The sequence below is a fragment of the Vanessa cardui genome, chromosome 11 (assembly GCF_905220365.1).
Source record: "Vanessa cardui chromosome 11, ilVanCard2.1, whole genome shotgun sequence".
Lineage (NCBI taxonomy): Eukaryota > Metazoa > Arthropoda > Insecta > Lepidoptera > Nymphalidae > Vanessa > Vanessa cardui.
Genome location: NC_061133.1, coordinates 2371126 through 2397024, shown reverse-complemented (window position 1 = coordinate 2397024; position 25899 = coordinate 2371126). Strand labels below are relative to the sequence as shown.

At 37.7% G+C, this 25899-nt stretch overlaps 2 protein-coding genes across 7 annotated transcripts in view; one reads left to right on the top strand and one right to left on the bottom strand.

Moving 5' to 3' along the window:
- The window catches only part of LOC124533839 (paxillin), a 71455-nt gene extending 63116 nt beyond the window's left edge, over positions 1-8339 (top strand). For 4 of the 5 annotated variants that reach the window (XM_047109375.1, XM_047109373.1, XM_047109371.1 and 1 more), the window contains exons 5-9: positions 2443-2665; positions 4510-4728; positions 4817-4990; positions 5068-5298; positions 7721-8339. In XM_047109375.1, coding sequence (XP_046965331.1) covers positions 2443-2665; positions 4510-4728; positions 4817-4990; positions 5068-5298; positions 7721-7987 — 1114 coding nt within the window. In that variant the 3' untranslated portion in view covers positions 7988-8339. Of the gene's footprint in view, positions 1-2442; positions 2666-4509; positions 4729-4816; positions 4991-5067; positions 5299-5496; positions 5864-7720 lie in introns of those variants that run through there. The other variant, XM_047109376.1, reaches the window with a different exon arrangement.
- A 13894-nt stretch (positions 8340-22233) lies between these two features.
- LOC124533634 (X-box-binding protein 1) lies at positions 22234-25299 on the bottom strand. Of its 2 annotated transcripts, none has more exons than XM_047109037.1 (4): positions 24948-25299; positions 24327-24548; positions 23839-24010; positions 22234-23008 (listed from the first exon to the last, which is right to left on the bottom strand). In XM_047109037.1, exons 1-4 carry the CDS (start codon positions 25094-25096, stop codon positions 22457-22459), a joined length of 1095 nt encoding a protein of 364 aa, XP_046964993.1. In that variant the 5' UTR covers positions 25097-25299; the 3' UTR covers positions 22234-22456. The 2 variants fall into 2 exon arrangements, with proteins under 2 accessions (XP_046964993.1, XP_046964994.1); XM_047109038.1 differs by having other exon boundaries at positions 22788-23008; positions 23839-24008; positions 24308-24548; positions 24948-25297.
- Between the last annotated feature and the right edge of the window lie 600 nt (positions 25300-25899).

Here is a 25899-nt window from a genome sequence, read left to right as displayed (position 1 = left end):
CAAAGCGAATGTACCAGGTACAATACATACATGAAATAGGTACATGGATGGACAAATGCTCATAGGCATTGGTACCGTATGATATATTAACACTTCTTTACACCACTGCACCACCAATCTTGGGAACTAAGATGTTATACCCCTTTTGCTTGTAATTACATTGGCTTACTTACCCAGAAACCAAATCACAATAAACAGCATTACTCAGTAGGTATAGTATCACTTTTTAGTGGTAGAATATCTGACGAGTGGGTGGTATATACCAAGACAGACTTGCACAAGTCTTATTACAATATAAACTATACAATATTTTAGTTTGTAAAGTTTTTCTTATAGAAATATAAATCGATTTTCAAGGCGTTAACAGAATTTAATGTGTGTTTTGTCGTACATTCGAATTTATATTTAAAGGACCCTGAATATTAGTTCGCGTTCGAGCAGATGTTGATTTACGATTTCCGCCTGCTGTCGGGCTGAAGTCGATATGTAATAAAATAGTTGCCATTCTAAATCTGAGCGACTCTTAGAAAAGTTCAATGACTTTTCCTTACAGTCGAGGGTATGTGTGCGAATTTATATTATTACAAGTTAACTTAGTAAGCGTGAAGATGTATTCCTTTAGAATATCCAACGAAACAATTCAGTACTTTAAACTTTTCCTGGCAACTAAGCTTTTCTTTGTTCAAACTTCAGTTCGACGGGTTAGGTCAGTTTCGAATTTTTTGGATTTCTCGTCTCGTGTTATAAGAAACCGTTCATTAATGAAAAAGCTCAAGTATTATTAATTTATTATTTATAACATTTGCTAAATCAACGATTATAATAAAACTATAATGTTAAAGTATTTAATTATGTTGCACAAAACCACCAAACTAAACTGGCAGGACTGGTTTACGTCTAACAAAGAAAAAAAGAAAAAAAAATACCCAAACCCTATCAAGTTACAGTGACAGACTAGGACCTAAACGTAACGTAACGTAACGATAACGGTGGAAGTACCGGCGCAACCACAACTACCCCAGCCATTATTGCGGCTTGCTTTTTTGTTTTTTTATTCTCAAAGTGAGATTTTATTATTCTTTATATATTCTATAATAAAAATAAACCTAATAGATTAATACGAATACTCGTGTATAGGGTACAGCCGTAGTCTGGTAAGGTATACACACTATATACGACTATAGAGTAAAGTCGTCTCACAGGATTGCCGGTACCCTAACCAAAAAGACAATATATTTAATTCACATCATACTTGGCCAATGGAAATAATTTAGTTCTGAACTTACCCACTCTGGGTCTATAGGCGGATATCTAGACTGGATCTATAGACTATCATTATTATATACATTGCAATTGTTTTTTTTTTTGGTTTGCATAAAAACATACTCCTGTATGAAAAGAATCCTGCCTACCCGATGATTTCGTTTCAATATATTTCGTCGTGCTTACGTTTTAATTTCAATTTCAAATAGTGTTCTATAAATCATTTCTGGAACAATCCAACTGTAATGATGATCTATATTTACATTGTAATATTATAATAATTGTTCTTGGCACCATAGACTCCTGCGCACGTCTCTGAATAATTAGTAAATAGCGTTTCTACGTTTAATACACCTGCCTAGGCATTTCCAAATGATATATTAAACGAATATGTTTTCTTGTATTGTTAGGTATATAACTTACTAGATTGTTCATTTGTAAGGATATAAATCAAATCAGGGTGTGTCTGTCTGTCACGCATATTACCGTAGAGACGTAATGCCAAGTACAGATTCAGCCAATTGGCCAATACGTCGTTCTGTAAATAAAGCAGAAACAATCTATCTGTCTGGTTAGTTTGATTGATATTAATTTTAATGACAGCTGTCTCCGTTCGGAAATATATCAAACTAGTTCAGCCACAACTTCGCTTGCGTTTTAGGGGTGTATCGTGTAAGGCATAAGTAGCCTATATACTTGGATTTTAAACTTGCTACATAACAAAATTCATCAAATTGGCACAGTAAACGCTATGAAAGAATTACAAACAGAGTTGGCATTCATAAAATTAGTATAGATTAGTTTAAACTTTCACTACCCATGTTGGCAACACTCTGTAAACTTCGGGAATGGTATTACGCTTCTAACAATGCCAATGGCAATTTAAATATAGAGGCGATCACTTAAAATTAGGTGCACCAAGTAAGAAAACGTCTGCCTTCCTGCTATAAATAAAGAAAATATCATAATTATTCAATCATTTGTGTACAAAACTCTTAAAACTATTTTGGATATTAAGATGAGTCGATCATTGATCATTCAACGTTATACGATCGATATTCGTAATCTATGTTATCTATGGTATGTGGACAGAGTAAAATACCAAGCATAGATTTAATTATATTAATAAAAAAAAGAGTAAGGACAATTTCGTAATTAGTTATTTTCATTTGTTACCAGTCGGGCATCAGTATCCCCAGTTCCACCGTCATCGTCTGGCACCCTACCACGGCCAGGAACCAAACAGGTGACGGTGACCGTTCAAGAAACCGTGGTGGAACCGGCGCAACCTCCGCAACCGCAACCGCAGCCAGTGGCCGCAGTATCGACAGTTCGTCACCATCACGCTTCCAGCGCTACTAAGGAGCTTGACGATCTCATGGCATCTCTCTCTGACTTCAAGGTTAGTGAAGTCTAGGTTATGTTAAGTAAGGCCTAGTTTTAGTTTTGAATTATAAACCTAATGCCGTGAATTTAATAATATTGGGCACGACCATAGGTCGTGGATGCGAAAGTTGGGAAACTTAAGGACTTGAATTTGTATTTATTGTGTGCGAGCAAAAAATAACCCAGATGGCCCAGTTGTTAGAACGCGCGCATCTTTATCGAATATTACAGATTCAAACCCAGGCAAGCACCGCTGAATATTCATGTGCTTAATTTGTGTTTATAATAATTTATCTCGAGCTCGGTGGTGAAGGAAAACATCGTGAGGAAACCTGCATGTGTCTAATTTCATAGAAAATCTGACATATGTGTAGAATACACCAACCCGCTTTGGAATAGCGAGTATAATATGTTCCAAACCTTCTCATCAAAGGGAGAAGTCATAGCCCAGCAGTGGGGAAATGTACAGGCTGTTGATGTGGTTGTTGTTGTTGTTGAGCAACAATAATGTGATTGCGTGAGTTAGAAGTATAATACTATGGGCGCTGAGATGGTCCAGTACATAGGACACTTTTAGTAGTAGTATTAAGGACACTTTATCTGAGCTGAAATTTGTCGTTTTAAGCCCGAGAAAGCACCACAAAATTTTCATGTGCTTAATTTTTGTTTAAAATTCGTTTCACGCTCGGTGGCAAAGGTAAACATCGTGACGATATCTGCATGTGTATACATTCATTGAAATTCTATCACATGTGTCACTTTAACCTTCTCAAACAGAGCTGAGACCTTACCCCAGAAGTGTGGCATTTGTTTACTTTTTTATGCTATATTATTATCCAAACTATCAGTAACCTTATTATATATATATGTTATTTTTTTTTTTCATGTAAAATAACATGACGAACACAATAATTACAAAAGTTAAAAATTACGTATGAACCCTAATATGCTATGTTAAGAGATAATCAAGGATCGTTAATACTGTAAACACATCTAAAAAACACAATGGACGTGTGATTAACTCATGTTATCTTACTCGCAAATAACATTAATAGTGTTTTTTTTAACTTAACACTAAAAGCTACAAAACAGATATAAAAACTAATGGAATAACATATACCTTGGATTCAATATCTATATATAATTCGTTTTAAATTAAACGTTTATACGTATAATTAATTATGTTGTTTAGAGTAATAAGAGAATCTCAGTTTGAGGACAGCGCCAGCTGCCAGAAAGATACTTGACCTGGTATCAAGTACACGATAAAATAATTCAGTGAATTGAGGTCTTCGCTATCTTAATCTGATTTTCATTCATAGTACAATGTCAAAAGGTTCAGCGATGTGCCAATTTTATATTAACATATCTCTGTTTAAATTAATTTTATAATCAGTTATCACATGAATCATCGTTGTAAGGTATATAGGGCGGCTGCTGTCATGGCCACCTCGGCACACTGCACTACACTTTTCCGTTTATTATAATATTTACTACTCGCCTTTCTTGGTCCACGGCTATTTCCAGCCTTGCGAGCAGTCGTCACTCCAGCACTCGTGTCGTCTCACTCGCTCCCGCCGAGACGCTCATATCTAAAGATAGTACGGGTGTTACATCACAGGCGTAGTGGGGCTGTGATCTTATAATATTAGAGTACATAGACAAAGATTTCACTAGCACCGCATTCGCTCCAGACCGCTTCGTTCGACCAGTTACCTTCAGTACGTTACCGCGAAATATAAACTTCGAGTTGGACTATCCAGCCCAATTCGAGGTTTCATTGACATTGATAAATTTCACTGCTGCTATCAAAATAAATAATAAACTCTGGATCTGCTATATTCGTTTTCCAATTCTTAGGTAAGCGGTGCAGGTGCAGTTCCAGGGGGAGAAAGCGGTACTCACGTCTATCGAGAGAAGCGTGCTTGGCAGGAACAATACCGCAGCAACCCGCGGCAACCCGAATCCGCATCTTTAGAGCATATGCTCGGATCACTCCGAGCAGACATGAGCCGTCAAGGAGTACAAACCCCCCAGAAGGGATGCTGCAACGCCTGCGAGAAACCCATCGTCGGACAGGTGGATATGAAGCTGCAATACGAAAGTGCAATATAAATTGTTAACAGTGATAACGGCCAGTGAACATATTAACGGTTGTCTGTCTCAGGTCATCACAGCGTTGGGCCGCACTTGGCATCCGGAACATTTCACATGCGCTCACTGCAATCAAGAATTGGGCACGAGGAACTTCTTCGAGCGCGACAGCAGGCCTTACTGCGAGCCCGACTACCATAACCTCTTCTCGCCGCGATGCGCTTACTGCAACGGACCCATTCTCGACGTTAGTGTCAACGGCCAAACTATATTTTGACACTAACGTCGATACATCATTGAGATATCGTTGTATTTCGTTTACAGAAATGCGTGACAGCTCTCGAGAAGACCTGGCACACAGAACACTTCTTCTGTGCTCAGTGCGGCCAGCAGTTTGGCGAGGAGGGATTCCATGAGAGGGATGGCAAACCATACTGCCGGGCTGACTACTTTGATATGTTTGCGCCCAAGTGTGGTGGTTGCAACAAACCTATCATGGAAAACTACATCTCTGCCCTCAACACTCAATGGCATCCAGACTGCTTCGTCTGCAAGGTCAGTATCTCTATGCTTGTATCACACTCGCGGAACGGACCGAAGCTGGTAACAAATGACAGGTAGGTACACTGTTTACACTACAGGAAAAATTCCCTACGCCAGGTTGAGTATACCACCCAATGTTTTCTAACAAGTTCGTTTAATGTGAACTGTTAGAAAAATTACAATAACTTAATTGATGTTTTGGTCTCCCAGGACTGCCAAAATCCCGTTAAGGGAAAAACATTCTATGCCATGGAAGGAAAACCGGTATGCCCAACTTGCGCCGGAGTAGATGAAGAAGAATAAAGGATGAAAACCTTTCCCCCCTCAAAATGAATGCCCTCCCCCCACTTTTTTTACAGCTATGCTCGTCGCCAAGACGGAGAGATGAACTACAAATGAATGAATATAAACACGACAAAAACACAGATGCTATTTAATAACAATCGCAATAATTTCTAGTCTTTAGCATATTTCATAGGGAATCGTAAATTATGTAATATATTTTTGTAATATTATTGTAATGTTAAGGTTTATAAAATAAAGAGAACAAAAAGAAAAAAAAATAATAATAAAAAAAAAATAACAACAAAACAAAATGATCATGAAAATGAATGGAATAGTGGACAGTGTCGTGTCCCTTCACGCATTGACCGCCCGTCAAGGTCACCTGCGTACGCGCATCGTACGGCAATGACCTCTTATCAATATACATACATACATTGTTATCCACCCGGAAGGTCGATGTCTAAAACGCAAAGAAATTGTAAACGGGGTCAAGTGCTAGGCGTGTAGTGTTTCCCGGCGGAACGTTGCCGAAAATAAGTCGCCTATGACGTCACTGGCGTCGCAGCCACACCGGCTAATGTGGATCGGGCCGATTTGTTTATGGGCCAGCCAATGAATCTCTATTTATAATGTGTTGCAGTCTTTATATGCACTATCGCTAAGCGCAAAGAAATAAGAGTTTTAATACATGAAGATACTCGAAATAAATTCATACGTAAAAAAAACATTTCACAACGATCTCTTTTAACGTTCTCAAATTAGTTTCATGAAAATAGATTAATGTTAAAAAATAAGTTGATAGATAAACGTAATATCGGTGGATTCGTGCCAATGGCGTGTTACAGGAAACTAAATCAAATGAGCGATTTAACAATGTCGCTATATTCCTGTAATAATAACACATTTATTTGTTTTATAACCCGTTAATTGAATTCGCAATGTATGTATTACATAAGTAAATAATTTTAGAAACATTTTTAACATATATTACTAATAAATTTCATGCCGTACAAATATCATCTATATACTATCTTTAATAAAATTAATATAATGAAATTACGAATGATTAAAAATGTTTGTAAAAGACTAATTAAAATAAGTTACGTCACTTATTTTATATTTTGACATTATAGTAATGTTCAATAACTATAATGTTCTGTCATACAAGTACACTAAAAACATGTATTTTATATTAACGAAGGATATTCACTCCCTCACGGCATTCGAGTCGTTCTTATTCCTAAGGGGTGCCCAGAGGCCTAAAATCAAAAATGTGATATAACATAGGTGATAGTATCGTTGAGCTGACGTTTAATCTTAAACGAAAGTTCAAATAGGAGCAAGCACCACATATCTTTCACATGATTTACTATTGTTTATGATTTGTTTCTGATTGTTTATAATAAATACAGTACAGTAGCAACGTTTAAGCAAGAAGATAAGATATTAACTTCTTTCTTAAACGTTGGTACACCAACACGCATTGGAACACCGTGGTGGAATATGTTCCAAACCCTCTACTTAATGGAAAGCCTTATCCCAGCAGAGGGAAATTTACAGGCTGTTACTTTTTTTTAAAGATATTAAGACAATTAATTTGGAAATTTGTCTTCCATTAAACAGATTGACGGCTGGTTTTGGAATTTACGAACAAAGTTGCTAACTTAAACTAACTAATGTGTCCAAAAACTAAACTCTCGATGGTTACATTTTGGTGGTACCATTACTTGTGATTTTCCATAACACAAGAGCTTTAGCTTATGTGATGTTGTCCAATATTTATATTTACTTTACATTAACGTTCCATGATCAGCTGACATCGACCAATGACCTTGACCTTTAAGATTAAAGTGTAATTATTTAAACCATCTGACCGGTGGTTCAGAAACTTAAGATCATCTATCTATTAGATCGCCTAAAAGATAAATGACTCGCAATAACAGCAAAGATTATGTCAATGTGCTGCGTTCTGTGCACCGTGTATTATGTTTAAAGTTAAAGTTATACTTTCGGAACAAAAAATATGTTTTGTTAAGTTTGGCTATATATAATATATAAATACTTATATATGTCCTCTGGATGGAACTACAAATGTTCTAAAAAAAAGACTAATATAAAATAATAATAAAGCACATTTATAATATTTCAGGAATGCCGCGAGCCCTTCCACGGGGGATCTTTCTTCGAACACGAAGGGCAGCCCTACTGCGAGACCCATTATCACGGCAAGCGCGGCTCTCTGTGCGCCGGCTGTCACAAGCCCATCGCCGGCCGCTGCATCACCGCCATGTTCCGAAAGTTCCACCCCGAACACTTCGTCTGCGCTTTCTGCCTCCGACAACTCAACAAAGGAACCTTCAAGGAGCAAAATGACAAACCATATTGCCACGCTTGCTTCGATAAGCTTTTCGGATAAACTCGATAGATGGCGCTTACCTGTAATTACTTTTCGTTATCTGTGGACTTTTATGTCAATGCGCACCGGATGTTCATATTTCTTAACTCAAGATTCGAAACGCGTAGATTTTTAAGAATCGACTAATTTTACTTTCTGCATATTATTTTTAGAGAAATGTATAGTTAATATTATATTCAAGCTTTAGTAATAACAAAACAATGCTATATAATAAGTGAATCACGGCGCAATGAATATAGTAAACTATTTTATATTTTTAATAAGTGACACAGATTAAAAATTTTATTTAAAAAAAGGTATTCTATTCTATCTATGTAACAAACATTTCTTATAAAGAAACGAATATTGCATTTTGCAAATAATGCCGTAGATAAAGTTCAATTATATCTAAAATCCGAATATAAGTATTTTAGATTTGATCAAGAACTAAAAATTAAATACTTGCTCACTTATAAGAAATTCTATTATGTACATATATATACCAATTAATAAAACTTTGGAAGTTATTGGACTGTGTCGTAATTGACCTTTGTCAAATTCAAGGTATTACAAATTAAAAAAAAAAATAGATTTAGTTATTAACATGTGATTAAATAAAAATGGTGTTCGAAAATTATGGTACTACTTTGAAATTAAATGTCGTTAAATGTATTGTGATTTCCTATTCTCGGTCTAAATAAGTCATAGACGTTGATATATAGAAAATTTGACGATCTATGAATTCTAAAATTCGAAATATAAATGAAAAAAGCTATCTATTTATTATTAAAAACTATGTATATGCCAGCATTTCGAAAAATACAATTTTATGATTTATTTCATATGGCAATGAAATAAATTAGGATATAAGTTGATCCAAGTATATAAAATGTTGGTTTGTAATATACATTTATTATAATTTTTACTCAATACTTTTTTAAGTTCTTATCTTCCATTAGATTAATGCTGTACAGTTTACTGCTATTACAACTTACATCATTACCGTAATTATTGAAATGATGACATTGCACAGTATCTGCACAACCTTTTAACCAATCAACGATGTTTTTCGATGACAGTTCGATTTTTTTAGCCAATCAGCTTTAAGTAAAATGCCTTTATTGCATTTACCAGTGAACGCGGGAAATAATGTGTCACGTGACACGTCTGTGACGTCCTCTCGACGGTTTTGATTGTCTTAATAGAAATAAAAATAAAAACACAGTTACAAACATTTTGCTTTAACAGTCTTTTCATAAGGTTTGGGCTACTGTGCCTTGTCTTTATATTATACGAGTTTTATTTTTATTTAAAACTTGTAATATTATGTTATCGCTTTTAGATTGATAGGAATGAGTGCCAAACATCGTAAGGCAGTTCATACTCACGGTGACCATTTTTATTTCGAATGTTTTATTTACAAACTAATAATATTTGTGAACCTATAGGTTTTTTTTTTAATAATTTAAAATAATTTATCATTATAATAACTAAGACAAGTTTCTTGAAGTTTAAATTATTGTGAACATACAAATATTTATGTATTTCATAAAAAGAGGTATTTTTTTAATTTTACAATTTTTTTCTTGAGTAACGCAAAAGTATTACACCATTCAGACGAGCGAATTTTAAAAATATTAACAAATCTGAATAAGTATATCCGACTATTAATGTAGTAAACACTGAAAGCCCTTAAACTAAATTAATAAATTATACAAAGATTAGTTGTGATATCAAAAATTCTGTATATATATTGAAATGTAAATGTGTTGTCTCAAATCGCCGTGAGTAGACTCCATATTCTGATCGGCTCGATAACTGTGTGTGTGGGTTACATTAACCACGAGAGATGAAGGATAGATTATATAAGAGACAAGTTTTTATTGAATCTGTAATATTTTAACAAATATATTTAATGTTTTTTTGAATATCTGTGACTTTTATTTTAATAGTGGTAATGCCAACTTTACAAAATGATAACAGTAATTTTAAGGTCGAAGAGAAACAGAGTAAAAATTAGTTGCACCTCTGTGGTTAATTTTGTAAGTTTGTCAATTCTATAAGTGGGAAACCGCAAAATAAAGGTTGTTGTGTTTTATTTTACAGTAATATAAAACTTTAAAAGTTTCTATCAAAACCGCAAAAGGCGGCAAATTGAGCAATACATCACGTACTTAATTCAAGTCATTATTATATTTCCCACAAATCCTTAAGTAGCATAAATTATTCAAAGCATCGAAAAATATCGCACTGAGAAAAGTTAAAAGTCCGTCGTCTGTTATCCTATGAAAAACAGTACTATCGAAGTTAGCAGAATCCCCTTTATCAATTGGTAGATTAGGTATCCGTTACTTGTAGTAGAGCGTTGTTGTAGGGCGGCTGTATTGGTGGTCGCTCGAAATAGCAGGGTTACGGGCCCCGTCAAACCGGGCGCGGAGGGAGATACGTTCGCTGTCGCAGGCGCAACGTGCTCAACACAAACTTAAAGGAACAGCTGTAGGCTGCACATCGCCTTTTGACAAAGGACTTAGAAAAGGCGTTAAGTAAACAGAGAGCTAAGGGGCGCCGCTATGGTGGTTTGCGAGGGAAGCTCCGGACACACGGCGCTCCTGTTACCGAATAACTACCGACAGATCTCCTGCGACTGGTTGGGAAGCTATTTCCGGGAAACAGGGCGAGTAACTCAACCATCGATACCCTAAAACACCCTGAGGACCCGGGCAATGGAGGCGGTGGTCCAAGGGAACGTAGTCCTAACGGTATCACCGGACGTGACGAACGACTTCAATAGTCTTCCTTTCTTTTTTCTTATTTAACATTTATACACTTTGGCGTCTTATATTTTTACTTAACATCAGCAGATATTCGCTGGACTTCAAGCTCGCCGTCGTCCTTTCGAGACCATAGGGGATGCATTTCGGTATCACGAGTTGCCTTCCTATCTCAGAAGCCGTTGGGGCATACCTCCAGGATCAGGTGATCCTTTGGAAGAGGGTGGTGGACGACTTGTCCGGCGTCTGAAGTTGGTTTTGACTGGCGCCTGCGGGCACCGACCTTGCACGGGATAGGTGTGTTATCCTACGCAGACGACGCCCTCATCACGGTGACGGGGCGAACCTTTCAGATGGCGGCCCTAAGGTTGGAGTGTCACTCACGGTGGATCGAATCGAGATGCTGGTCTTAAAGGTTTCTCTAACTAAAACGGAGGCCCTCCTAATACACGGTCGTCGCTGAGGTCTCCTCGAGGAGCGTCTACCGCCCTCCAAGGGACGGTAATTAAGGCGCAGACACGCATAAGGGATCAGGGCCTTATCCTGGATGGTAGATGGAGCTTCGGGCAACATTTTGTCCAACTCAGCTTAAAGCTCATCAATGCCAACGTAGGAGAACCTTACACACCTTGCCTGCGTGCGCTCTATGGCATTGTACTTATTTATTTATTGTAAATAAATAAATCCAATCCAATCCATCAGCCCATTTCCGTCCACTGCTGGACATAGGCCTCTCCAATTGCACGCCACTGAGATCGTTCTTGGGCTACTCGCACCCAGCTCCTGCCAGCCAGCCGAGACGCCGTCTCAACTCTAGAACACGTTTTCCCCAACGGTTATCGGTTCTGCGAGAAATATGGCCCGCCCACTGCCAGCTTACTAATCTGGTGGGCTATGTCGATGACTTTGGTTCTTTGGGGGATCGCCTCATTTCTGATGCGATCCCGCAGAGAAATGCCGAGCATAGCCCTTTCCATAGCACGCTGAGCGATTTTAAGCTGGCGGACCAGCCTTGCCGTGAGTGTCCACGTTTCGGCTCCGTATGTCATGACGGGTAGGACGCACTGATTGAAGACTTTCGTCTTTAGACACTGTGGGGTCGACGATGTAAAGATTCGACGTATTTTTACAAACGCTGCCCAACCTAGCTGAATTCTCGTGACTCGTCCTCAAGGCTGTTTCCTACTACCTAATCGCAAAGTCTGCCAAGACATATTTTTAAACAACTTCGAGGACGGTATGGTGTATCGCAATCGGTTCCGGTAGAACATGTTCATTGAATATGACCTTGGTTTTATCCAAGTTCATCCGTAGGCCGATGCGCACAGAAGTTCAGCATCTGTTGTAGGTCCTGCAGCGTTTCTGCTATAATAACGATGTCGTCTGCAAATCTAAAGTGAGAGATGTATTCGCCATTGATGTTGATGCCACGTCCTTTTCAGTTCAGTGTCTTGAACATATCCTCCATTGCATTAGTGAACAATTTATAGGGGATATAACGTCCCCTTGTCTCACTCCTCGATGCAATGGTATGGGATTTATTTGCTGATTCTGTACTTGGACGGAAAATACACCTATTTGGTTGGACTCCCTTAATGCTCGTAAAAAGGCTCTAATCTTACGGGACCGTGGTAACAGTGCTGCTGACTCGCTTTGCCGAAAAAGACCAGAAGAAGGGTTCTTCGCTATGGATGTCTTCTCCTCCCACCATAACTGTCCCGGGGTTAAGAGTTTCTGTACTCTGAGAACTCCCTCCGCAGAGGTGAGCTAGCGGCGGGCCTGTACACCGGAACACTAAAAAACCAGCGGTACAATCTCCGTCATTTCAGCGGACACCACAGGATCGCTTTCGCATTCTATTGTCACGTTCTAGTGCCTTCCTGTACAGGAATAGCGCGGCTAAGACGTTTTGGTCTGAAGTATTTTTATTAAAATATGTTTAACTAATCTATATATATATAAAATAACAAGTCCTGACTGATTGACTCATCATCGCCGAGTTTAAACTGCTAAAGTTAGGGCCTTGAAAATTGGTGAGTAGAATTGATTTATTGAATAGGCACCCACTAAGAAAGAAATTTTGGAAATTCTACCTCTAAGGGGGTCAAATAGGGGTTAAACTTTGGATGGAAGACCGTCATTTTCTTAAGTCAGAGACATGCTGTTTTATTTTTAGGATACTGATTAAAAATAAGTCGATACATATTTCAGCGTTTTTAGATATATTCTATCCATGAAGGGATTGTGTATTCTATCCTTAGGGGTTCTATAAAGGTTGAAAGTTTGTACGGTAGTCCGTAATTTTTTTAAGTTAAAAACGTAAAATAAATTTTTTTGGATATTGATTAAAAAAATCGATACCTTATTCAGCGTTTTTTGGATATTCTATCCTCAAAGAGGCGAAATAAGGGTAAAAAGTTTATGTAGTAGCCCGTAATTTTTTTGAGTTAGGGATATTAAATTTTATTTTTGGGATACTGATTAAAAATAATTCGATACATATTTCAGCGTTTCTGGATGTTCCAGCCCTAAAGGGTGAAATAGGGGTTGCCATTTCATATATATGTTAGTCTAACAGTCGGTCTATTTTGAAGTTAGATCCATGAAAGTTTATTTTTAGTATACGAAATAGAAAAAAGCAGATATATATTTAAGCACTAGCAGAGTCATCTCTCAGCCACAGCAACGCGTGGCCCGGCCACGTGATTAAGGAAAGATTTAAAAGGCAAAATTTAACACAAATTAACATAGCATTTTTAATTTCATTTTATTTATAAATACTCTGATAACCTTTAATTAAAATAAATCACAGTTTATCACCTTAAAGTTTACTGAAGAGCCAGTCGATGTTCAATATTTTTGGTCAACCTGTCTTTTGTTAGCACAAATAAACTTGATGGTCTTCCTACACGTGAACAGGCCACGTATAATTGCAAATGGGAGAAACATGGATTCTCTAAATCTAAGCCGCAAATAGACATTGTTTGGCCTTGTGACTTATTTATAGTCATCGCGAAAGCTAAACGAATAGGAAATTGCAGTATTTTAAATGGTATTGGAGAATATGGCGGTATCATTGGAATGCGTGGTAACAGAACGATTTCTCCTTTAAACTTTCCTGTCAAAATAGTTGCTTCGAGAACATTTCCGGTGATTTTTTTTATTACCAAACGTGTACCGTTGCATAGTTTAGGGGGGTTCAAATTACGCAGAAGAATAATCGGTGATCCAATTTTGATTCGAAGATTGTGTGGAGGCATTCCTGTTATGTCTAAAGAATTTAAAAATTCAATTGGAAAATTCACTGCTTCATTTTCATCAACAGTAGTGTCGATTGACTTGAACGACATCAAATCATCTGGTAATAGTTGTTGTATCTGGTAGTTAATTAGATCTACATCAACATTTTTCGCTGCCATAATAGCACGATTACTAAGCCGATTATGATTTAGATAGTTATTTATTATATCTGGGAATACACTCTCGATCAGTTCATTTTTAGTTTGAACAACAGTACAGAATTGTTCTGGTAATCTTATGCATTGGGTATCTTGATAAAATTGTACTTCACCGTTTCCAATATCTAATAATTGCTGAGAAAATACTTGTGCTGCCGGATCATTTTGGAGTTGTACTCGCATGTTTTTTGACAATCTTAGAGTTTTGACGTTTCTCCATAAAAATGATTGTTTTAGACATGCTGATTTCATCGGCAAAAGTAGAGCGAGGAATGACAGGCAATTGGCATTGGCATCAATGACCCTATTTTATGGTACACTTGTCCTTGTATTTTAAATGTTGTTTCAAAATTACGACCATCAGTTCGCAAATTTTTGATGCTCCAAATGATGTCATTTGAAAGCAAGAATTAAACTTTCGTGTCTTACGCAAAAATAATTTTGAATCATTTGAAATGCCTGAAAAAAGAGATTTCAAAGGTTCAGGCGGAGTAGGGAGTGGTAATAATACAACTTTACCTGAGGCACAACACATGCCAGGTGATTCATTCCGAAATTTTAACGCCTGACAATGTTTGCATATTTTGTTCATCGCACCGATAGTAACTTTGGGATCAGCTGAGTAATTAATGTCTGGTGCATAATTAAACCCAAGACGAACAAATGATTCACGTGTTAATGCACGACTGGTTCGCTGCCTTTCTCGGTCTCGTTCTCTAATTGAATCTATGTGTTGTCCACGTGCAGCTCTTGTTCTCAATAAATATTCTTGGAGACGATTATCACGCTGTTCTCTTGATTCATGCGCACGAATATCAGCTATGCGAATTCTTTGAGCTTCATTTCTTTCTGCTCTTTGTTCGACTGATTCGTGAGCTCTTTCAAGACGCCGTTGTCGAGCTTTTTTGCTACGGGCATTGTTGAGGTTAGATTATTTTGGTGGCATTTTACTGAAAATTTTATGTGAATAAATTCCTTGTACTATTATTTTGTTGTTCTTAAAAGCGATGTCACAGAGAGTATCGATCAAAAAATGGCCAGCACCACGTGTAGTGGAAAATGAAATCTAAAATTCAACGGTAGCGCCATCTATGATAAGTTAATGATAAACGGTCTGACAAATTTCTGTAAAAAATCCTATGTGAGGCGCCATCTGTTCGAAATTTTCGTAACTTACAATTAATAACAACAATCAACTTTGATAATCAGTTTATTGTTATTTATAAATCATTGAGGCCATTAATCGATATGAAAGCTATCCTATCTCTTAAGCTGGACCAAATTACACATAAATGCCAAATTTCATCAATATCGGTTGAGTTGGTGAAGAGTTCACTGGGAACATACATTGTGACACTGGATTTTTATATATTAAGATTTATCGAGATTCTACTCCTAAGGGGGTAAAATGAGGGTTGAAAGTCTATATAAAATATAATAATAGTCTGTAGAAACATGAAGCTTTGTTTTTGGAATACTGATTAAGAATAAGTAAAGACATATTTATGCCGATCTAAATATACTAGCTCTAAAGGGTAAAATAGGGGTTGCTATTGCATATATTGGTTAGTAAAGAAGTTTTTTTTTTTTATGGCATAGGTGGCAAACGAGCAGGAGGCTTACCTGATGGAAAGTGACTACCACCGCCCATGGACATCTGCAGCACCAGGGGGCTTGCAGGTGCGTTGCCGGCCTTTAAGAAAGGAGTACGCTCTTTTCTTGAAGGTTCCCATGTCGTATCGGTTCGGAAAAAACGCCGGCGAAAGCTGGTTCCACAAAGTAGTTGTGCGAGGCAGAAAATGTCTGAGAAATCGCGCTTTTGTGGATTTTCGGACATCAAGGTGGTGCGGGTAGAAGATGCAGAGTGATCCAACATCTCTACGCAAAGCCAAAGGATCAAGGAGATGTGTGAGAGTCTGCACAGCAATGTTCCCGATTTGCAACAAATCATTGATATGCAGAAGAAACAGAGTGGGTGATAGAACGCAGCCTTGTGGAACACCAGCATTGACGAATTTTAAGTCGGAACATGCACCGTCGACAACGACCTTGATGCTCTGATCTGCCAAAAAGCTGGTAATCCAATTGCATAATTTCCCGGGAAGCCCATAGGAAGGAAGCTTCGAAAGAAGCGCTTTGTGCCAGACGCGATCGAAGGCCTTCGCTATGTCCAAGCTGGCTGCTAATGCCTCCCCCTTGCTCTCAACTGCTTCAGCCCATCTATGAGTAAGGTAAACTAGAAGATCACCGGCCGACCGACCCCGACGGAAACCGTACTGGTGGTCGCTAATCAGCTGGTTCTTCTATAGATACCGCAGGAGCTGGCAGTTAATAAGGGACTCCATTACCTTGGAGAGCAAGGAGGCGATGGCTATAGGCCTATAATTGGACGGATCTGAGCGGTTGCCTTTTTTAGGAATCGGGTGCACCAAAGCTGTCTTCCAGGAGTTCGGGACGACGCCTAATGTGTAGGATTGCCGGAAAAGACGCGTTAAGACCGGTGCCAACTCGGGAGCACATGTCCGTAGCACGATTGGAGGGATGCCATCAGGTCCACTCGACTTATGAATATCCAAGGAAAGAAGTGCTTTGCGAACTACACTTTGCCGGGATTTAACCTCCGGCATCGTGGTATCACACCGCGGAAGTGTCGGTGGAGACTTTCCTTGGTCATCCAGAGTCGAGTTCGACGCGAAAAGAGAGCCTAAAAGATCAGCTTTCTCTTTCGCGGTATGGGCCAATGACTCACCGTCCCTGTGCAGAGATGGAAACGAAGGCTGACAGAAATTCCCTAAGACAGCCTTAGCGAGAGACAAGAACGCACGTGTTCCTGAAGGGAGGCGCACCAGTCTTTCGCCAATTCTGCCAATGTACTCCGTCTTCGCCCTAGCAATCACATTTTTGAGGGACCTAGAGGCAGAGCTATATTCCTTTTTGAATGCGCTGGTATTTACATCACGAGACGCAGATGCATTAGCCCAGGTTTGATAGCGTTCCCACTTTCGGCGTGATGCCGTTTTGCAGAAGCGACCAAACCAAGGCTGGGACTTGCCACCGATGGGTACTGCAGAGTAAGGAATGAATAGTTCCATACCCTGAAGCACCACATCGGTAACAGAGTCAGCAGCAGCGTTCGGATCATCCGGCGAGAAACAAATCTGCCCCCATGGGTAAGATGCAAAAAAAGACCGCATCCCATCCCAATCTGCTGACTTGTAGTGCCATACTCGGCGGCACCCAACAAAGCGAGGCCTTGAGTACCGCATAACCGGCACTGTACTCCGGACGAGACAGTGGTCCGACGAGCCCAGAGGGGAATCGACGGTAACCTAATAGCCTATATAGGATGCGAAGTCAGCAGAAGGTCCAACAGGGAAGGTGTATGATCCTCCACATCCGGTATTCGCGTTGGCGAGTTGACCAGTTGTGTCAGATCATATGCTAGAGCGAAGTCCAGAACAGATCTACCCGCATGATCGGTGGTGCGTGAGCCGAGCCATTCAGCGTGGTGGGCATTAAAGTCGCCCAGAATAATGATCTCTGCGGATGGAATCTGCTGCAGCACGGAATCTGTAGCCAATTGGACGTGCTCAACCAGTCGGTCGGTTTCGGCATTACCGCTATGGGACCTATAAAGGCACGCATAGATTCGCGGATGGTCATCGCAGTCTACACGCAGCCAGATAATCGATAGGTCCTGTCCTTCAAGGCTGCCGAGGCGTCGAGAACAGATATCATCTCTGACGTAAACGCATACCCCAGCTCGTGGCACAAAGGAATGTTCCAATTTGTACCCAGGGTACGAAAGAAAAGTCGCATCGACAGGAGAAGATATCTGGGTCTCGGTTAGAAAGAGCAAGGCCGGCTTCGCCGTTTCCAGATGGTAGTGAACGGCGTTGAGGTTAGAGTTGAGTCCCCTTATGTTGCAGAAGTCCACAGCGAGGGTGGTAGGGGTTGCCTTATGATGCCTGCTCCGCTTGCCTCGAACAGTGGCGAGTGCAAAATTGCCCCCCCCAGAATTCGGAGGGCAGTCTGGGCATCCCTGCTCAGGTGGTGTATGTCCTGAGCATGGATGCCCAGAGAGGGATTCTCCACCGCTGTCGCTGGTGGTACCCTCCTGGGGTAATTTGACCATATTCTGCACAACCATCAAGTTTTGGGGGGAGGGGGATTGGGCCTCCGGAACTCTCACTTACCGGGCGAAACGCGGTAGCATAGCTACCACTTTACGCCGATTTTAAGTGAGAGAGTGGTACTTCCCCGGGCGTGCCGGCCCATTCGGCTGTAACCCGAAGGTATACAGCGTGGCACTACCACTTATAAATTTGGCATTTTTGAAGTTAGAAGCATGAAACTGTCTTCAGGCGTTTAATTACTAATAAATAAATACCTATTTCAGCATATGTATATTTATATATATACATATTTTATAGAATAGGTTGGCGGACGAGCATATGGGCCACCTGATGGTAAGTGGTCACCATCGCCCATAGACAATGACGCTGTAAGAAATATTAACTATTCCTTACATCGTCAATGTGCCACCAACCTTGGGAACTAAGATGTTAAGTCCATTGTGCCTGTAGTTACACTGGCTCACTCACCCTTCAGACCAGAACACAACAATACTGAGTACTGTTATTTGGCGGTAAAATAACTGATGAGTGGGTGGTACCTACCCACGGCTTGCACAAAGCCCTACCACCAAGTGAATATGGAAATTCTACTCCTAAGAGGGTAAAATAAGTGTTGAAAGTATGTGTGAAAGCCCCTTATTTATTAAGTTAACATAAAATATTATTTTTGCGATATTGGTTAAGAATAAGTTGATACATATTTTAATTTTCTGGAGATTTTTAGCCCTACGGGGTAAAATAAATATCTTTGAAGTTAGAGACATGAAACTACATTTTTGGGAAACTGGTTAGAAATTATAAGAGCCGAGATGGCTCAGCGGTTAGAACACGTGCAAAATGAACCGATGATTGCGGGTTCGAACCCAGACAAGCACCACTGAACATTCATAAGCTTAATTTGTGTTTACAATTCATGTCGAGCTAGGCAGTGTAGGGAAACATCGTGAGGATACCTGTATGTGTCTAATTTCATAGAAATTCTGCCACATGTGTATTCCACCAACCCGGATTGAAACAGCATGGTGAAATATATTCCAAATATTCTCCTCAAAGGGTGGGAAGGCCTTACCTCAGCAGTGAGAAATTTACAGGCTGTTGTTGTTTTTGTTTTTGTTAGTTAGAAATGAGTTGACATTTATTTTAGCGTTTTTGTATATTCTGCCCCTAAGTGTTAAAATAGAAGATGAAATTTCGTACATAGGTTAGTCTTGAGATATGTCATTTTCAAGTTAGAAGATTGTCGTGCCAATAATACCTATTACTTAGTGATTTAAGACCTCCATATGCAACGGCACCAGACTAATAGTGACTCGGAATGTCACAGGGGCTACAGTTATTACTAGATGATGGATGGATAGATGAGAAACAGTGTAATATTTCTATTAAGTTCAAAAGGGAACAGTTCGCGTTTAAGTCAATTAACAAAACACGAGGTCAAATATTTAATATGTACTGCATGGACATGAATGAACCACCAGTGTTCTTTACACAGAGGTCTTAAACTAACGTAATATTTTAATTTAGTATATTAAGTTATTTATAACCATTTTTCACGCGAGCAAAGCCGCGGGCAACTGGTAGTCTTTACATAGTATAAAACAAAATCGTTACCGCTGTCTGTCCCTGTATATATAATTAGATCTCTAAAATTACACAATGGATTTTAAATTTTATATTTTTTTTTTCAATAGATAGATTGATTCAAGAAGAAGGTTTATATGTATAATACACGAATAATATAGTAGAGATACTGGTTATTTTAGAAGTTTCTAAAGATATGTCGTAAATAAAGACATTTTGTGCTTACGTTGCACTGATTTGAGCTCATATTGCAAACGCTAGCCGAACTCTACCAGATATATCAAATATCCTACATAGGTCTTCAAAAAGTCGACGATGGTATACGTTTATCTGTCCCTTAGGGATTACCCACAATAACCATTTTTTTTTTCCTTTACTGTTTACATGAAATAAATACTCATTTTCGAGACGATTTTAAGCAATAAGCAATAGCGGTTTTTATTGTGTACTGAAAAAAAAGTTCGAATCCTGTAAAGCAGGGATGTAACGGAGGTAGTTTTATCGGAACCGAAATCGGAGTTTTCAAATTTGGTTTATCGGAATCGGAATCGAAATCGGAGGCAGGGTCAGTTTGTTTAAGGACAAAAAAAACATGATTTATACTCATTTTTTTTCATTTTTTATGTTTTATTACAAAATAAAAAACGAATGTGAAAAAATTGGCATAATTCCAAATAAACAAAAATTAATGAATTTAATTAAAGTTTAATTAAAATTAAAACCCCATGTATGAACCTGTTCGGCGGCACAGGCCGTCGCGCGCCGCCCGCTATGTTTCGTTCGACCTCCGATTAACATCCGATACAAAAGTATCGGAACCGAAGTCGGAACCGAAAGTGTAATAATAATCGGAAGTTCCGACTTAACGGAACCGGAATCGAAGCTTCGTTACATCTCTGCTGTAAAGCATTCTACTGTACTATTTAATCACGTAGTATATTTAGTATCAGCATTGCACCCGTGCAAACCCGGGCTGAGTCGCTAGTGTAATATATAGGTACTATATTTTGAAGCTCTCAATCCCATTGTATTTTTTTATTATTGGACGAAAATCTGAATTTTATCCGAAGATTGCAAGAATTTGTATGTTCATAATTGTTTACGTATTCAACGGTCAAGCAAAACATGGCGAGGACCTTTGAACCCTGTACGTAACAAGTATTCACCAAACTGCACTGAAGCAGCTTAGTGGAATCTTCCTTTCCCAAAAGCAAAGAGCATAGAGGCCTTAACCCAGTAGGTAGTAGTAACTTGCATACATAACATTTACTGGTTCTTAATTGCCTCTTGGTAATCTAAATTCCGGTGTAAGCTTTGCATTAATTATAATCTTATTATTATATTACTTTAAATTTTGGTTCTATTTATTATTAGTAATAGTAAAGTATCTAAAATATACCTATGAAAAACGTATTTATTAAAGGCTAAATGTAAATGGATAAATATTTACACGATAAAACAACAACAGTTACACGTGTTACCTTGAGATTACTAGAATTTTCTGTGCCAATCGATAGTGGTCATCAATTATTCGTTATCGACGGCATCAACATTTCCAATCAATATATAATAGTTTTAACGACGGGTTTTACGTTGTTTTTCAGTAATTCCCATTAAACTGTTTGATATGAGTTTAATGAATAATAAAGTAGGTGGATAAATAACTAGTAAATTATTAAAAATATATTTTTCCTACTAATACGAATACTACTCCAGCTACTATCAAAATTAATTTTAAAAATCTCGCTTCTTTATTCAAATTCAATTTAATCGAAATCTTTAAAATTCCTTAAAATTAACCGAAAAAAGGAGGAAATTATTAACGATACAAACGTGAAAACAAAATGCTCTTCTCTAAAGTGTTCTTTAAATGTAAATATCCTACTTGTTTGTCTGCACTTCATCGTATCTCCATTATCTCAATATTTACTTACTACTGAGTCCTGCATTCGAAATGGATTTCAATTGTATTATCTACTTTGATAACAGATAGTTATTTTAATGTAAAATATATTAGTAGGTTAAAATGTATGTCAGTGACGTAACCTTTAAATTAAATACTAACTTTATAGCTTTATTTGATAAGTTTAAATAAGAAGGAAATATATCCATAAATATCCTTGATGAAATAATTCATATTTTACACTTTTCTAACAGATTGGTAAAATTAATGTAGTGTATAGTAATTCAATGAGTTACTGTAAAAGTAAGTAAAAAAAGACGAAAGTCAGCATAGAAAGCCAACAATCCCAATCATAGGCAACCTATACCAAATCGCTACGATAAATTCCTAACATCACATAAAAAATAAAACAACAACATTTTACAGGACAACTTTTATTTACAGCACTTATTTATATACATCCCTACATTAACACTACTCCCGATTTATTTATAAACAGAAGCTTATTTCAATAATAAATATATAATATATTAACTTATTTGTCATTTATTAAGCTTATCTAACATTTATACTTAAACCAATAATTTGTAAATTTCCTTACAAACTAATCAGTCTTTGGTGAGAAAATTCAGAATTTTCTCCTACGCTAGGCCTGGAAATAATTCCGAGAAAGATTCACACCAAAAATCTGATAAGTCCATAGTTTCGTGTTCACTGAGCGGCGACGATAATGATTCGTAACCTAAATCTGAGCTCAAGCTTGTGTGCGAAGGTGAAACTCCAAGATAGTTCTCTTCCAGTGACTTCGGAGACAGTGTCATAGGCGATAGTAATTTCATGTCACATTCAACGGAGATTTCCGAACAGTTATTCGTTAATGTATTAAAGTCTGTGTCCACATTAAACACGGGCACTTCCTCAACGACTTGATCGTCACATGGAACTTCCACCGTTACGCAGTCGTTAGCTTCGTAACTTGCGTAGAACATGTCCCCTTTGTCACCGTCTTCTTCTTTAATTTGTACTTCGTCTGTGCTGGGGTAGGGATGTGCATAAGAGTGCTGTGCTAGTATCCTGTCGACGTCATGTTTGAGGCTTTCTAGGATTCCACTTTGACTGGATTCCAGTTGCTTTGTTGAGGACCCCACCACTTGATTTCCTTGAGTGCACTCTCTACTGTCCCCAACTTTGATCTGTTATTAAAAAATAAAATAGTAATTAGAATAAATAATGATTGAGAAAAATCATTATTGTTTTTAAATTAAAGAGGATAGTTAAGATTCAATTAAACACAGTTGTGATTCTAAATAAATTACTGGGTTTTTATTTGATTCTAATAAGAATTGAATAAACAATACTTTTTGCTAATTCAAAACCATATAAATATATTAACTATTTAATATAAAACAGTATTAATTTTACAAGTTATTAACATGAAATACACATTTATCAAAAAGACTTGATACTGTCATGATAAGTTTGTATCTCATATAAGAGGTAACAGACAAATAAAAGGTTTTTGTTGATGGCAAAACTTTGTATAAAATTGCATCATTCATTTGTGCAAACTAAACAACCAGACTCACTTATGCATAACACTTATTTGCATAACTTGTATTTTCTTCAGTGGTAATCATATTTATGTTGCCTTGAATTCTTTAAGACTAGTGTAATATAAAACTTACTTGTATTGTATAACATTATGTAGATATATGTATTGTTACACCTAAATGTCAATATTGATTTTTGTATGACGAAATATTCAACTACTTGCATTTAAAAAACTATATTTTTGAGAGCAAATATAGCTACAAATTAATTTTTAATTTTTCTATCTTTATTTAGCCAGTATCATTCTAGTCCACATTAAGAGTAAGGTTTTACTGAAAGAAATAATAATATCATGGATGTGTTACAATTTTCTTTGGGGTGACCTAACATGTTGTAGGAAAAATGGTGAACAAGTTTTTAGATGATGATGATGAAATATTATGGTGATACAATACTAAAGCAAATAACTTACATCTTCAACCTCTGCTGCAGGGTTTGTATCAAATTCTTTGAGAAGTGAGTCGGCAAGTTGGTGAAGGGTGTCGAGGTACTCTTCAGAGTCGAGATGGGCGAGGAGGTCTGCGAGAGGAGGCACATCGCTAGCAGCAGGCGCGCCGCGCGGATCGCCGTCGGGTGCCCCTCCTGTTATTCAAAACATGATAAAAATGCTATTAAATATCATACTAGTTTCATTTAATTTTCCACTGTTCATCTTATACCTATGACAATTGTCAAAAAAGGATTTAGTATTGAAGACAGTTATTTAGAACATATCAGTCACCTTTAATGGTAATGTTCATTCACCAGTCAAGTTATACCTTATAACAAAACCGAGTAGGATAGTTATTGAGGAGAGATTATAAGAGAGCTAACACACCCAATTGGTAGTGTTATTGGATATTATCTTTATCTCTGTAATATAAAAGATAAAAGCAACAAACCTTCTGCTGAGGATGAGACTCTGCTGGTCTCGGGGTACCCGCGACGGTCCGCGCCGCGGCCTCGCTGCGCAGCGTTGCGTTCTCGCTGAGCAGACGTTCGTTCAACGCCTTCAAGTTCTCAACTTCACTGACTAACCGCTCATTCATATCCATGCATTCTTTGATCCGGCTCTCCATTTCATCCATTTTCGCCTTTTTCCGGTCTCTCGAAGTTTGAGCCGCTACTCGGTTTTTAAGCTTTCTGAGTGATGCAATAAAAAAATATTGAATGAAATTATTTTGAAAGAAATATCATATTATTCAGTATGGTAAAATTCAATACAATAAGTAAATTAACGGATTATAAATATTTAGACGTAATAGTTTAGATCGATAGTAAATAATAGTGTACAAAATTTACATAATGATTCTATATTTTTGTTTGCGATCAACGATGTCGTAAATTTGTAACAAAGTATATAAAATACATTTTATTCCTGGCATTCTACATCATTTGAGTTTTGGTATAAATTTATCTTGCATCTTGAATACTTATTTCTAGAACAAACTGACTGACACGCAGGCAATAAGTTAGCGTTATAATCCGTTTATCTAATATCTACCGGTTATTACTAAATTGACGTGTATTATAATGACTTACTTTCTTTGCATTTTTTCTTCCCATGTCAGGTGGTCCAGCCTTCGTTTCCTGGACGGTGGATTTGGACCCACGTCGATCACGACTTTAGACTCCATATCATCCACCGCCAGATAACTGTTAGGAACTGTGATAATAATTGGTGCACTCATTTTGCTAGTGTTAGTACCGTAATATATTAACACACCGAACTTGCATCAGCTCTAATCCGTATAAAACGATCGCATACTCATATCACATCAAATGCCACACATTTGCTAGAAAAAACTTCTATGATATTGTTTCGTTAGAACACAATAAACACTTGCGTCGTACATACTCAAGCTCATGTCAAGCAGTAATGCGATTTTACTGTTCTCGAAAACGCGTACGTGCTGTTTTGTGATTGGTGTATATTTCACGTGGGCGTATCCGATAAGGAAAAATATCATACTTTAGAAAGGGATACCAATATGAAAACTTGATGGACAATAAGTGGCAAGTGCTAATAACATGACGCAAGTTGCTAAGTAAACTGAGTCATAATATTTAGATAGTTTTTAGGGAATTCTTACAGTTAGAATACAATGACCTTTCTTTAGAACATTATTATTTAATATTATAATATTGACTGTGGTACACATGTGTGAGCTTTCATTCTAAATTTTATTTGTTTTATGTGCCGTAAGCATGAAGGGCATTTAGGGTCGAATGTTACATCATTAAATATTTTAAAATAACCCTAATTCTTTAATAATGCAGTAGGTGGTAAGGATAAGAAAATTAACCATTATTATTGTAATATTCCTTCGTTATAAGTTTTTTATTGCTTAATATTACCTAAGGCTATAACAATATACTAACAGTCTACTTTTCAAACCAATGGTAGCAGCTTTACATTTACATTCAGCCAAGTGACGTGACAATCCAAAAGTACTTATATGAGCCTACTCGAACAAATGATATTTAGATTTGA

Bases quoted from the DNA above. Each gene is read 5' to 3' on its own strand.
- LOC124533634 (XM_047109037.1), bottom strand. From the start codon at position 25,096: ATGAGTGCACCAATTATTATCACAGTTCCTAACAGTTATCTGGCGGTG. The intron at 24,549-24,947 runs GTAAGTCATTAT...TGCATCACTCAG, and splicing joins GAAGAAAAAATGCAAAGAAA to AAAGCTTAAAAACCGAGTAG. The intron at 23,009-23,838 runs GTAAGTTATTTG...TTTTAATAACAG, and splicing joins CTGCAGCAGAGGTTGAAGAT to ATCAAAGTTGGGGACAGTAG.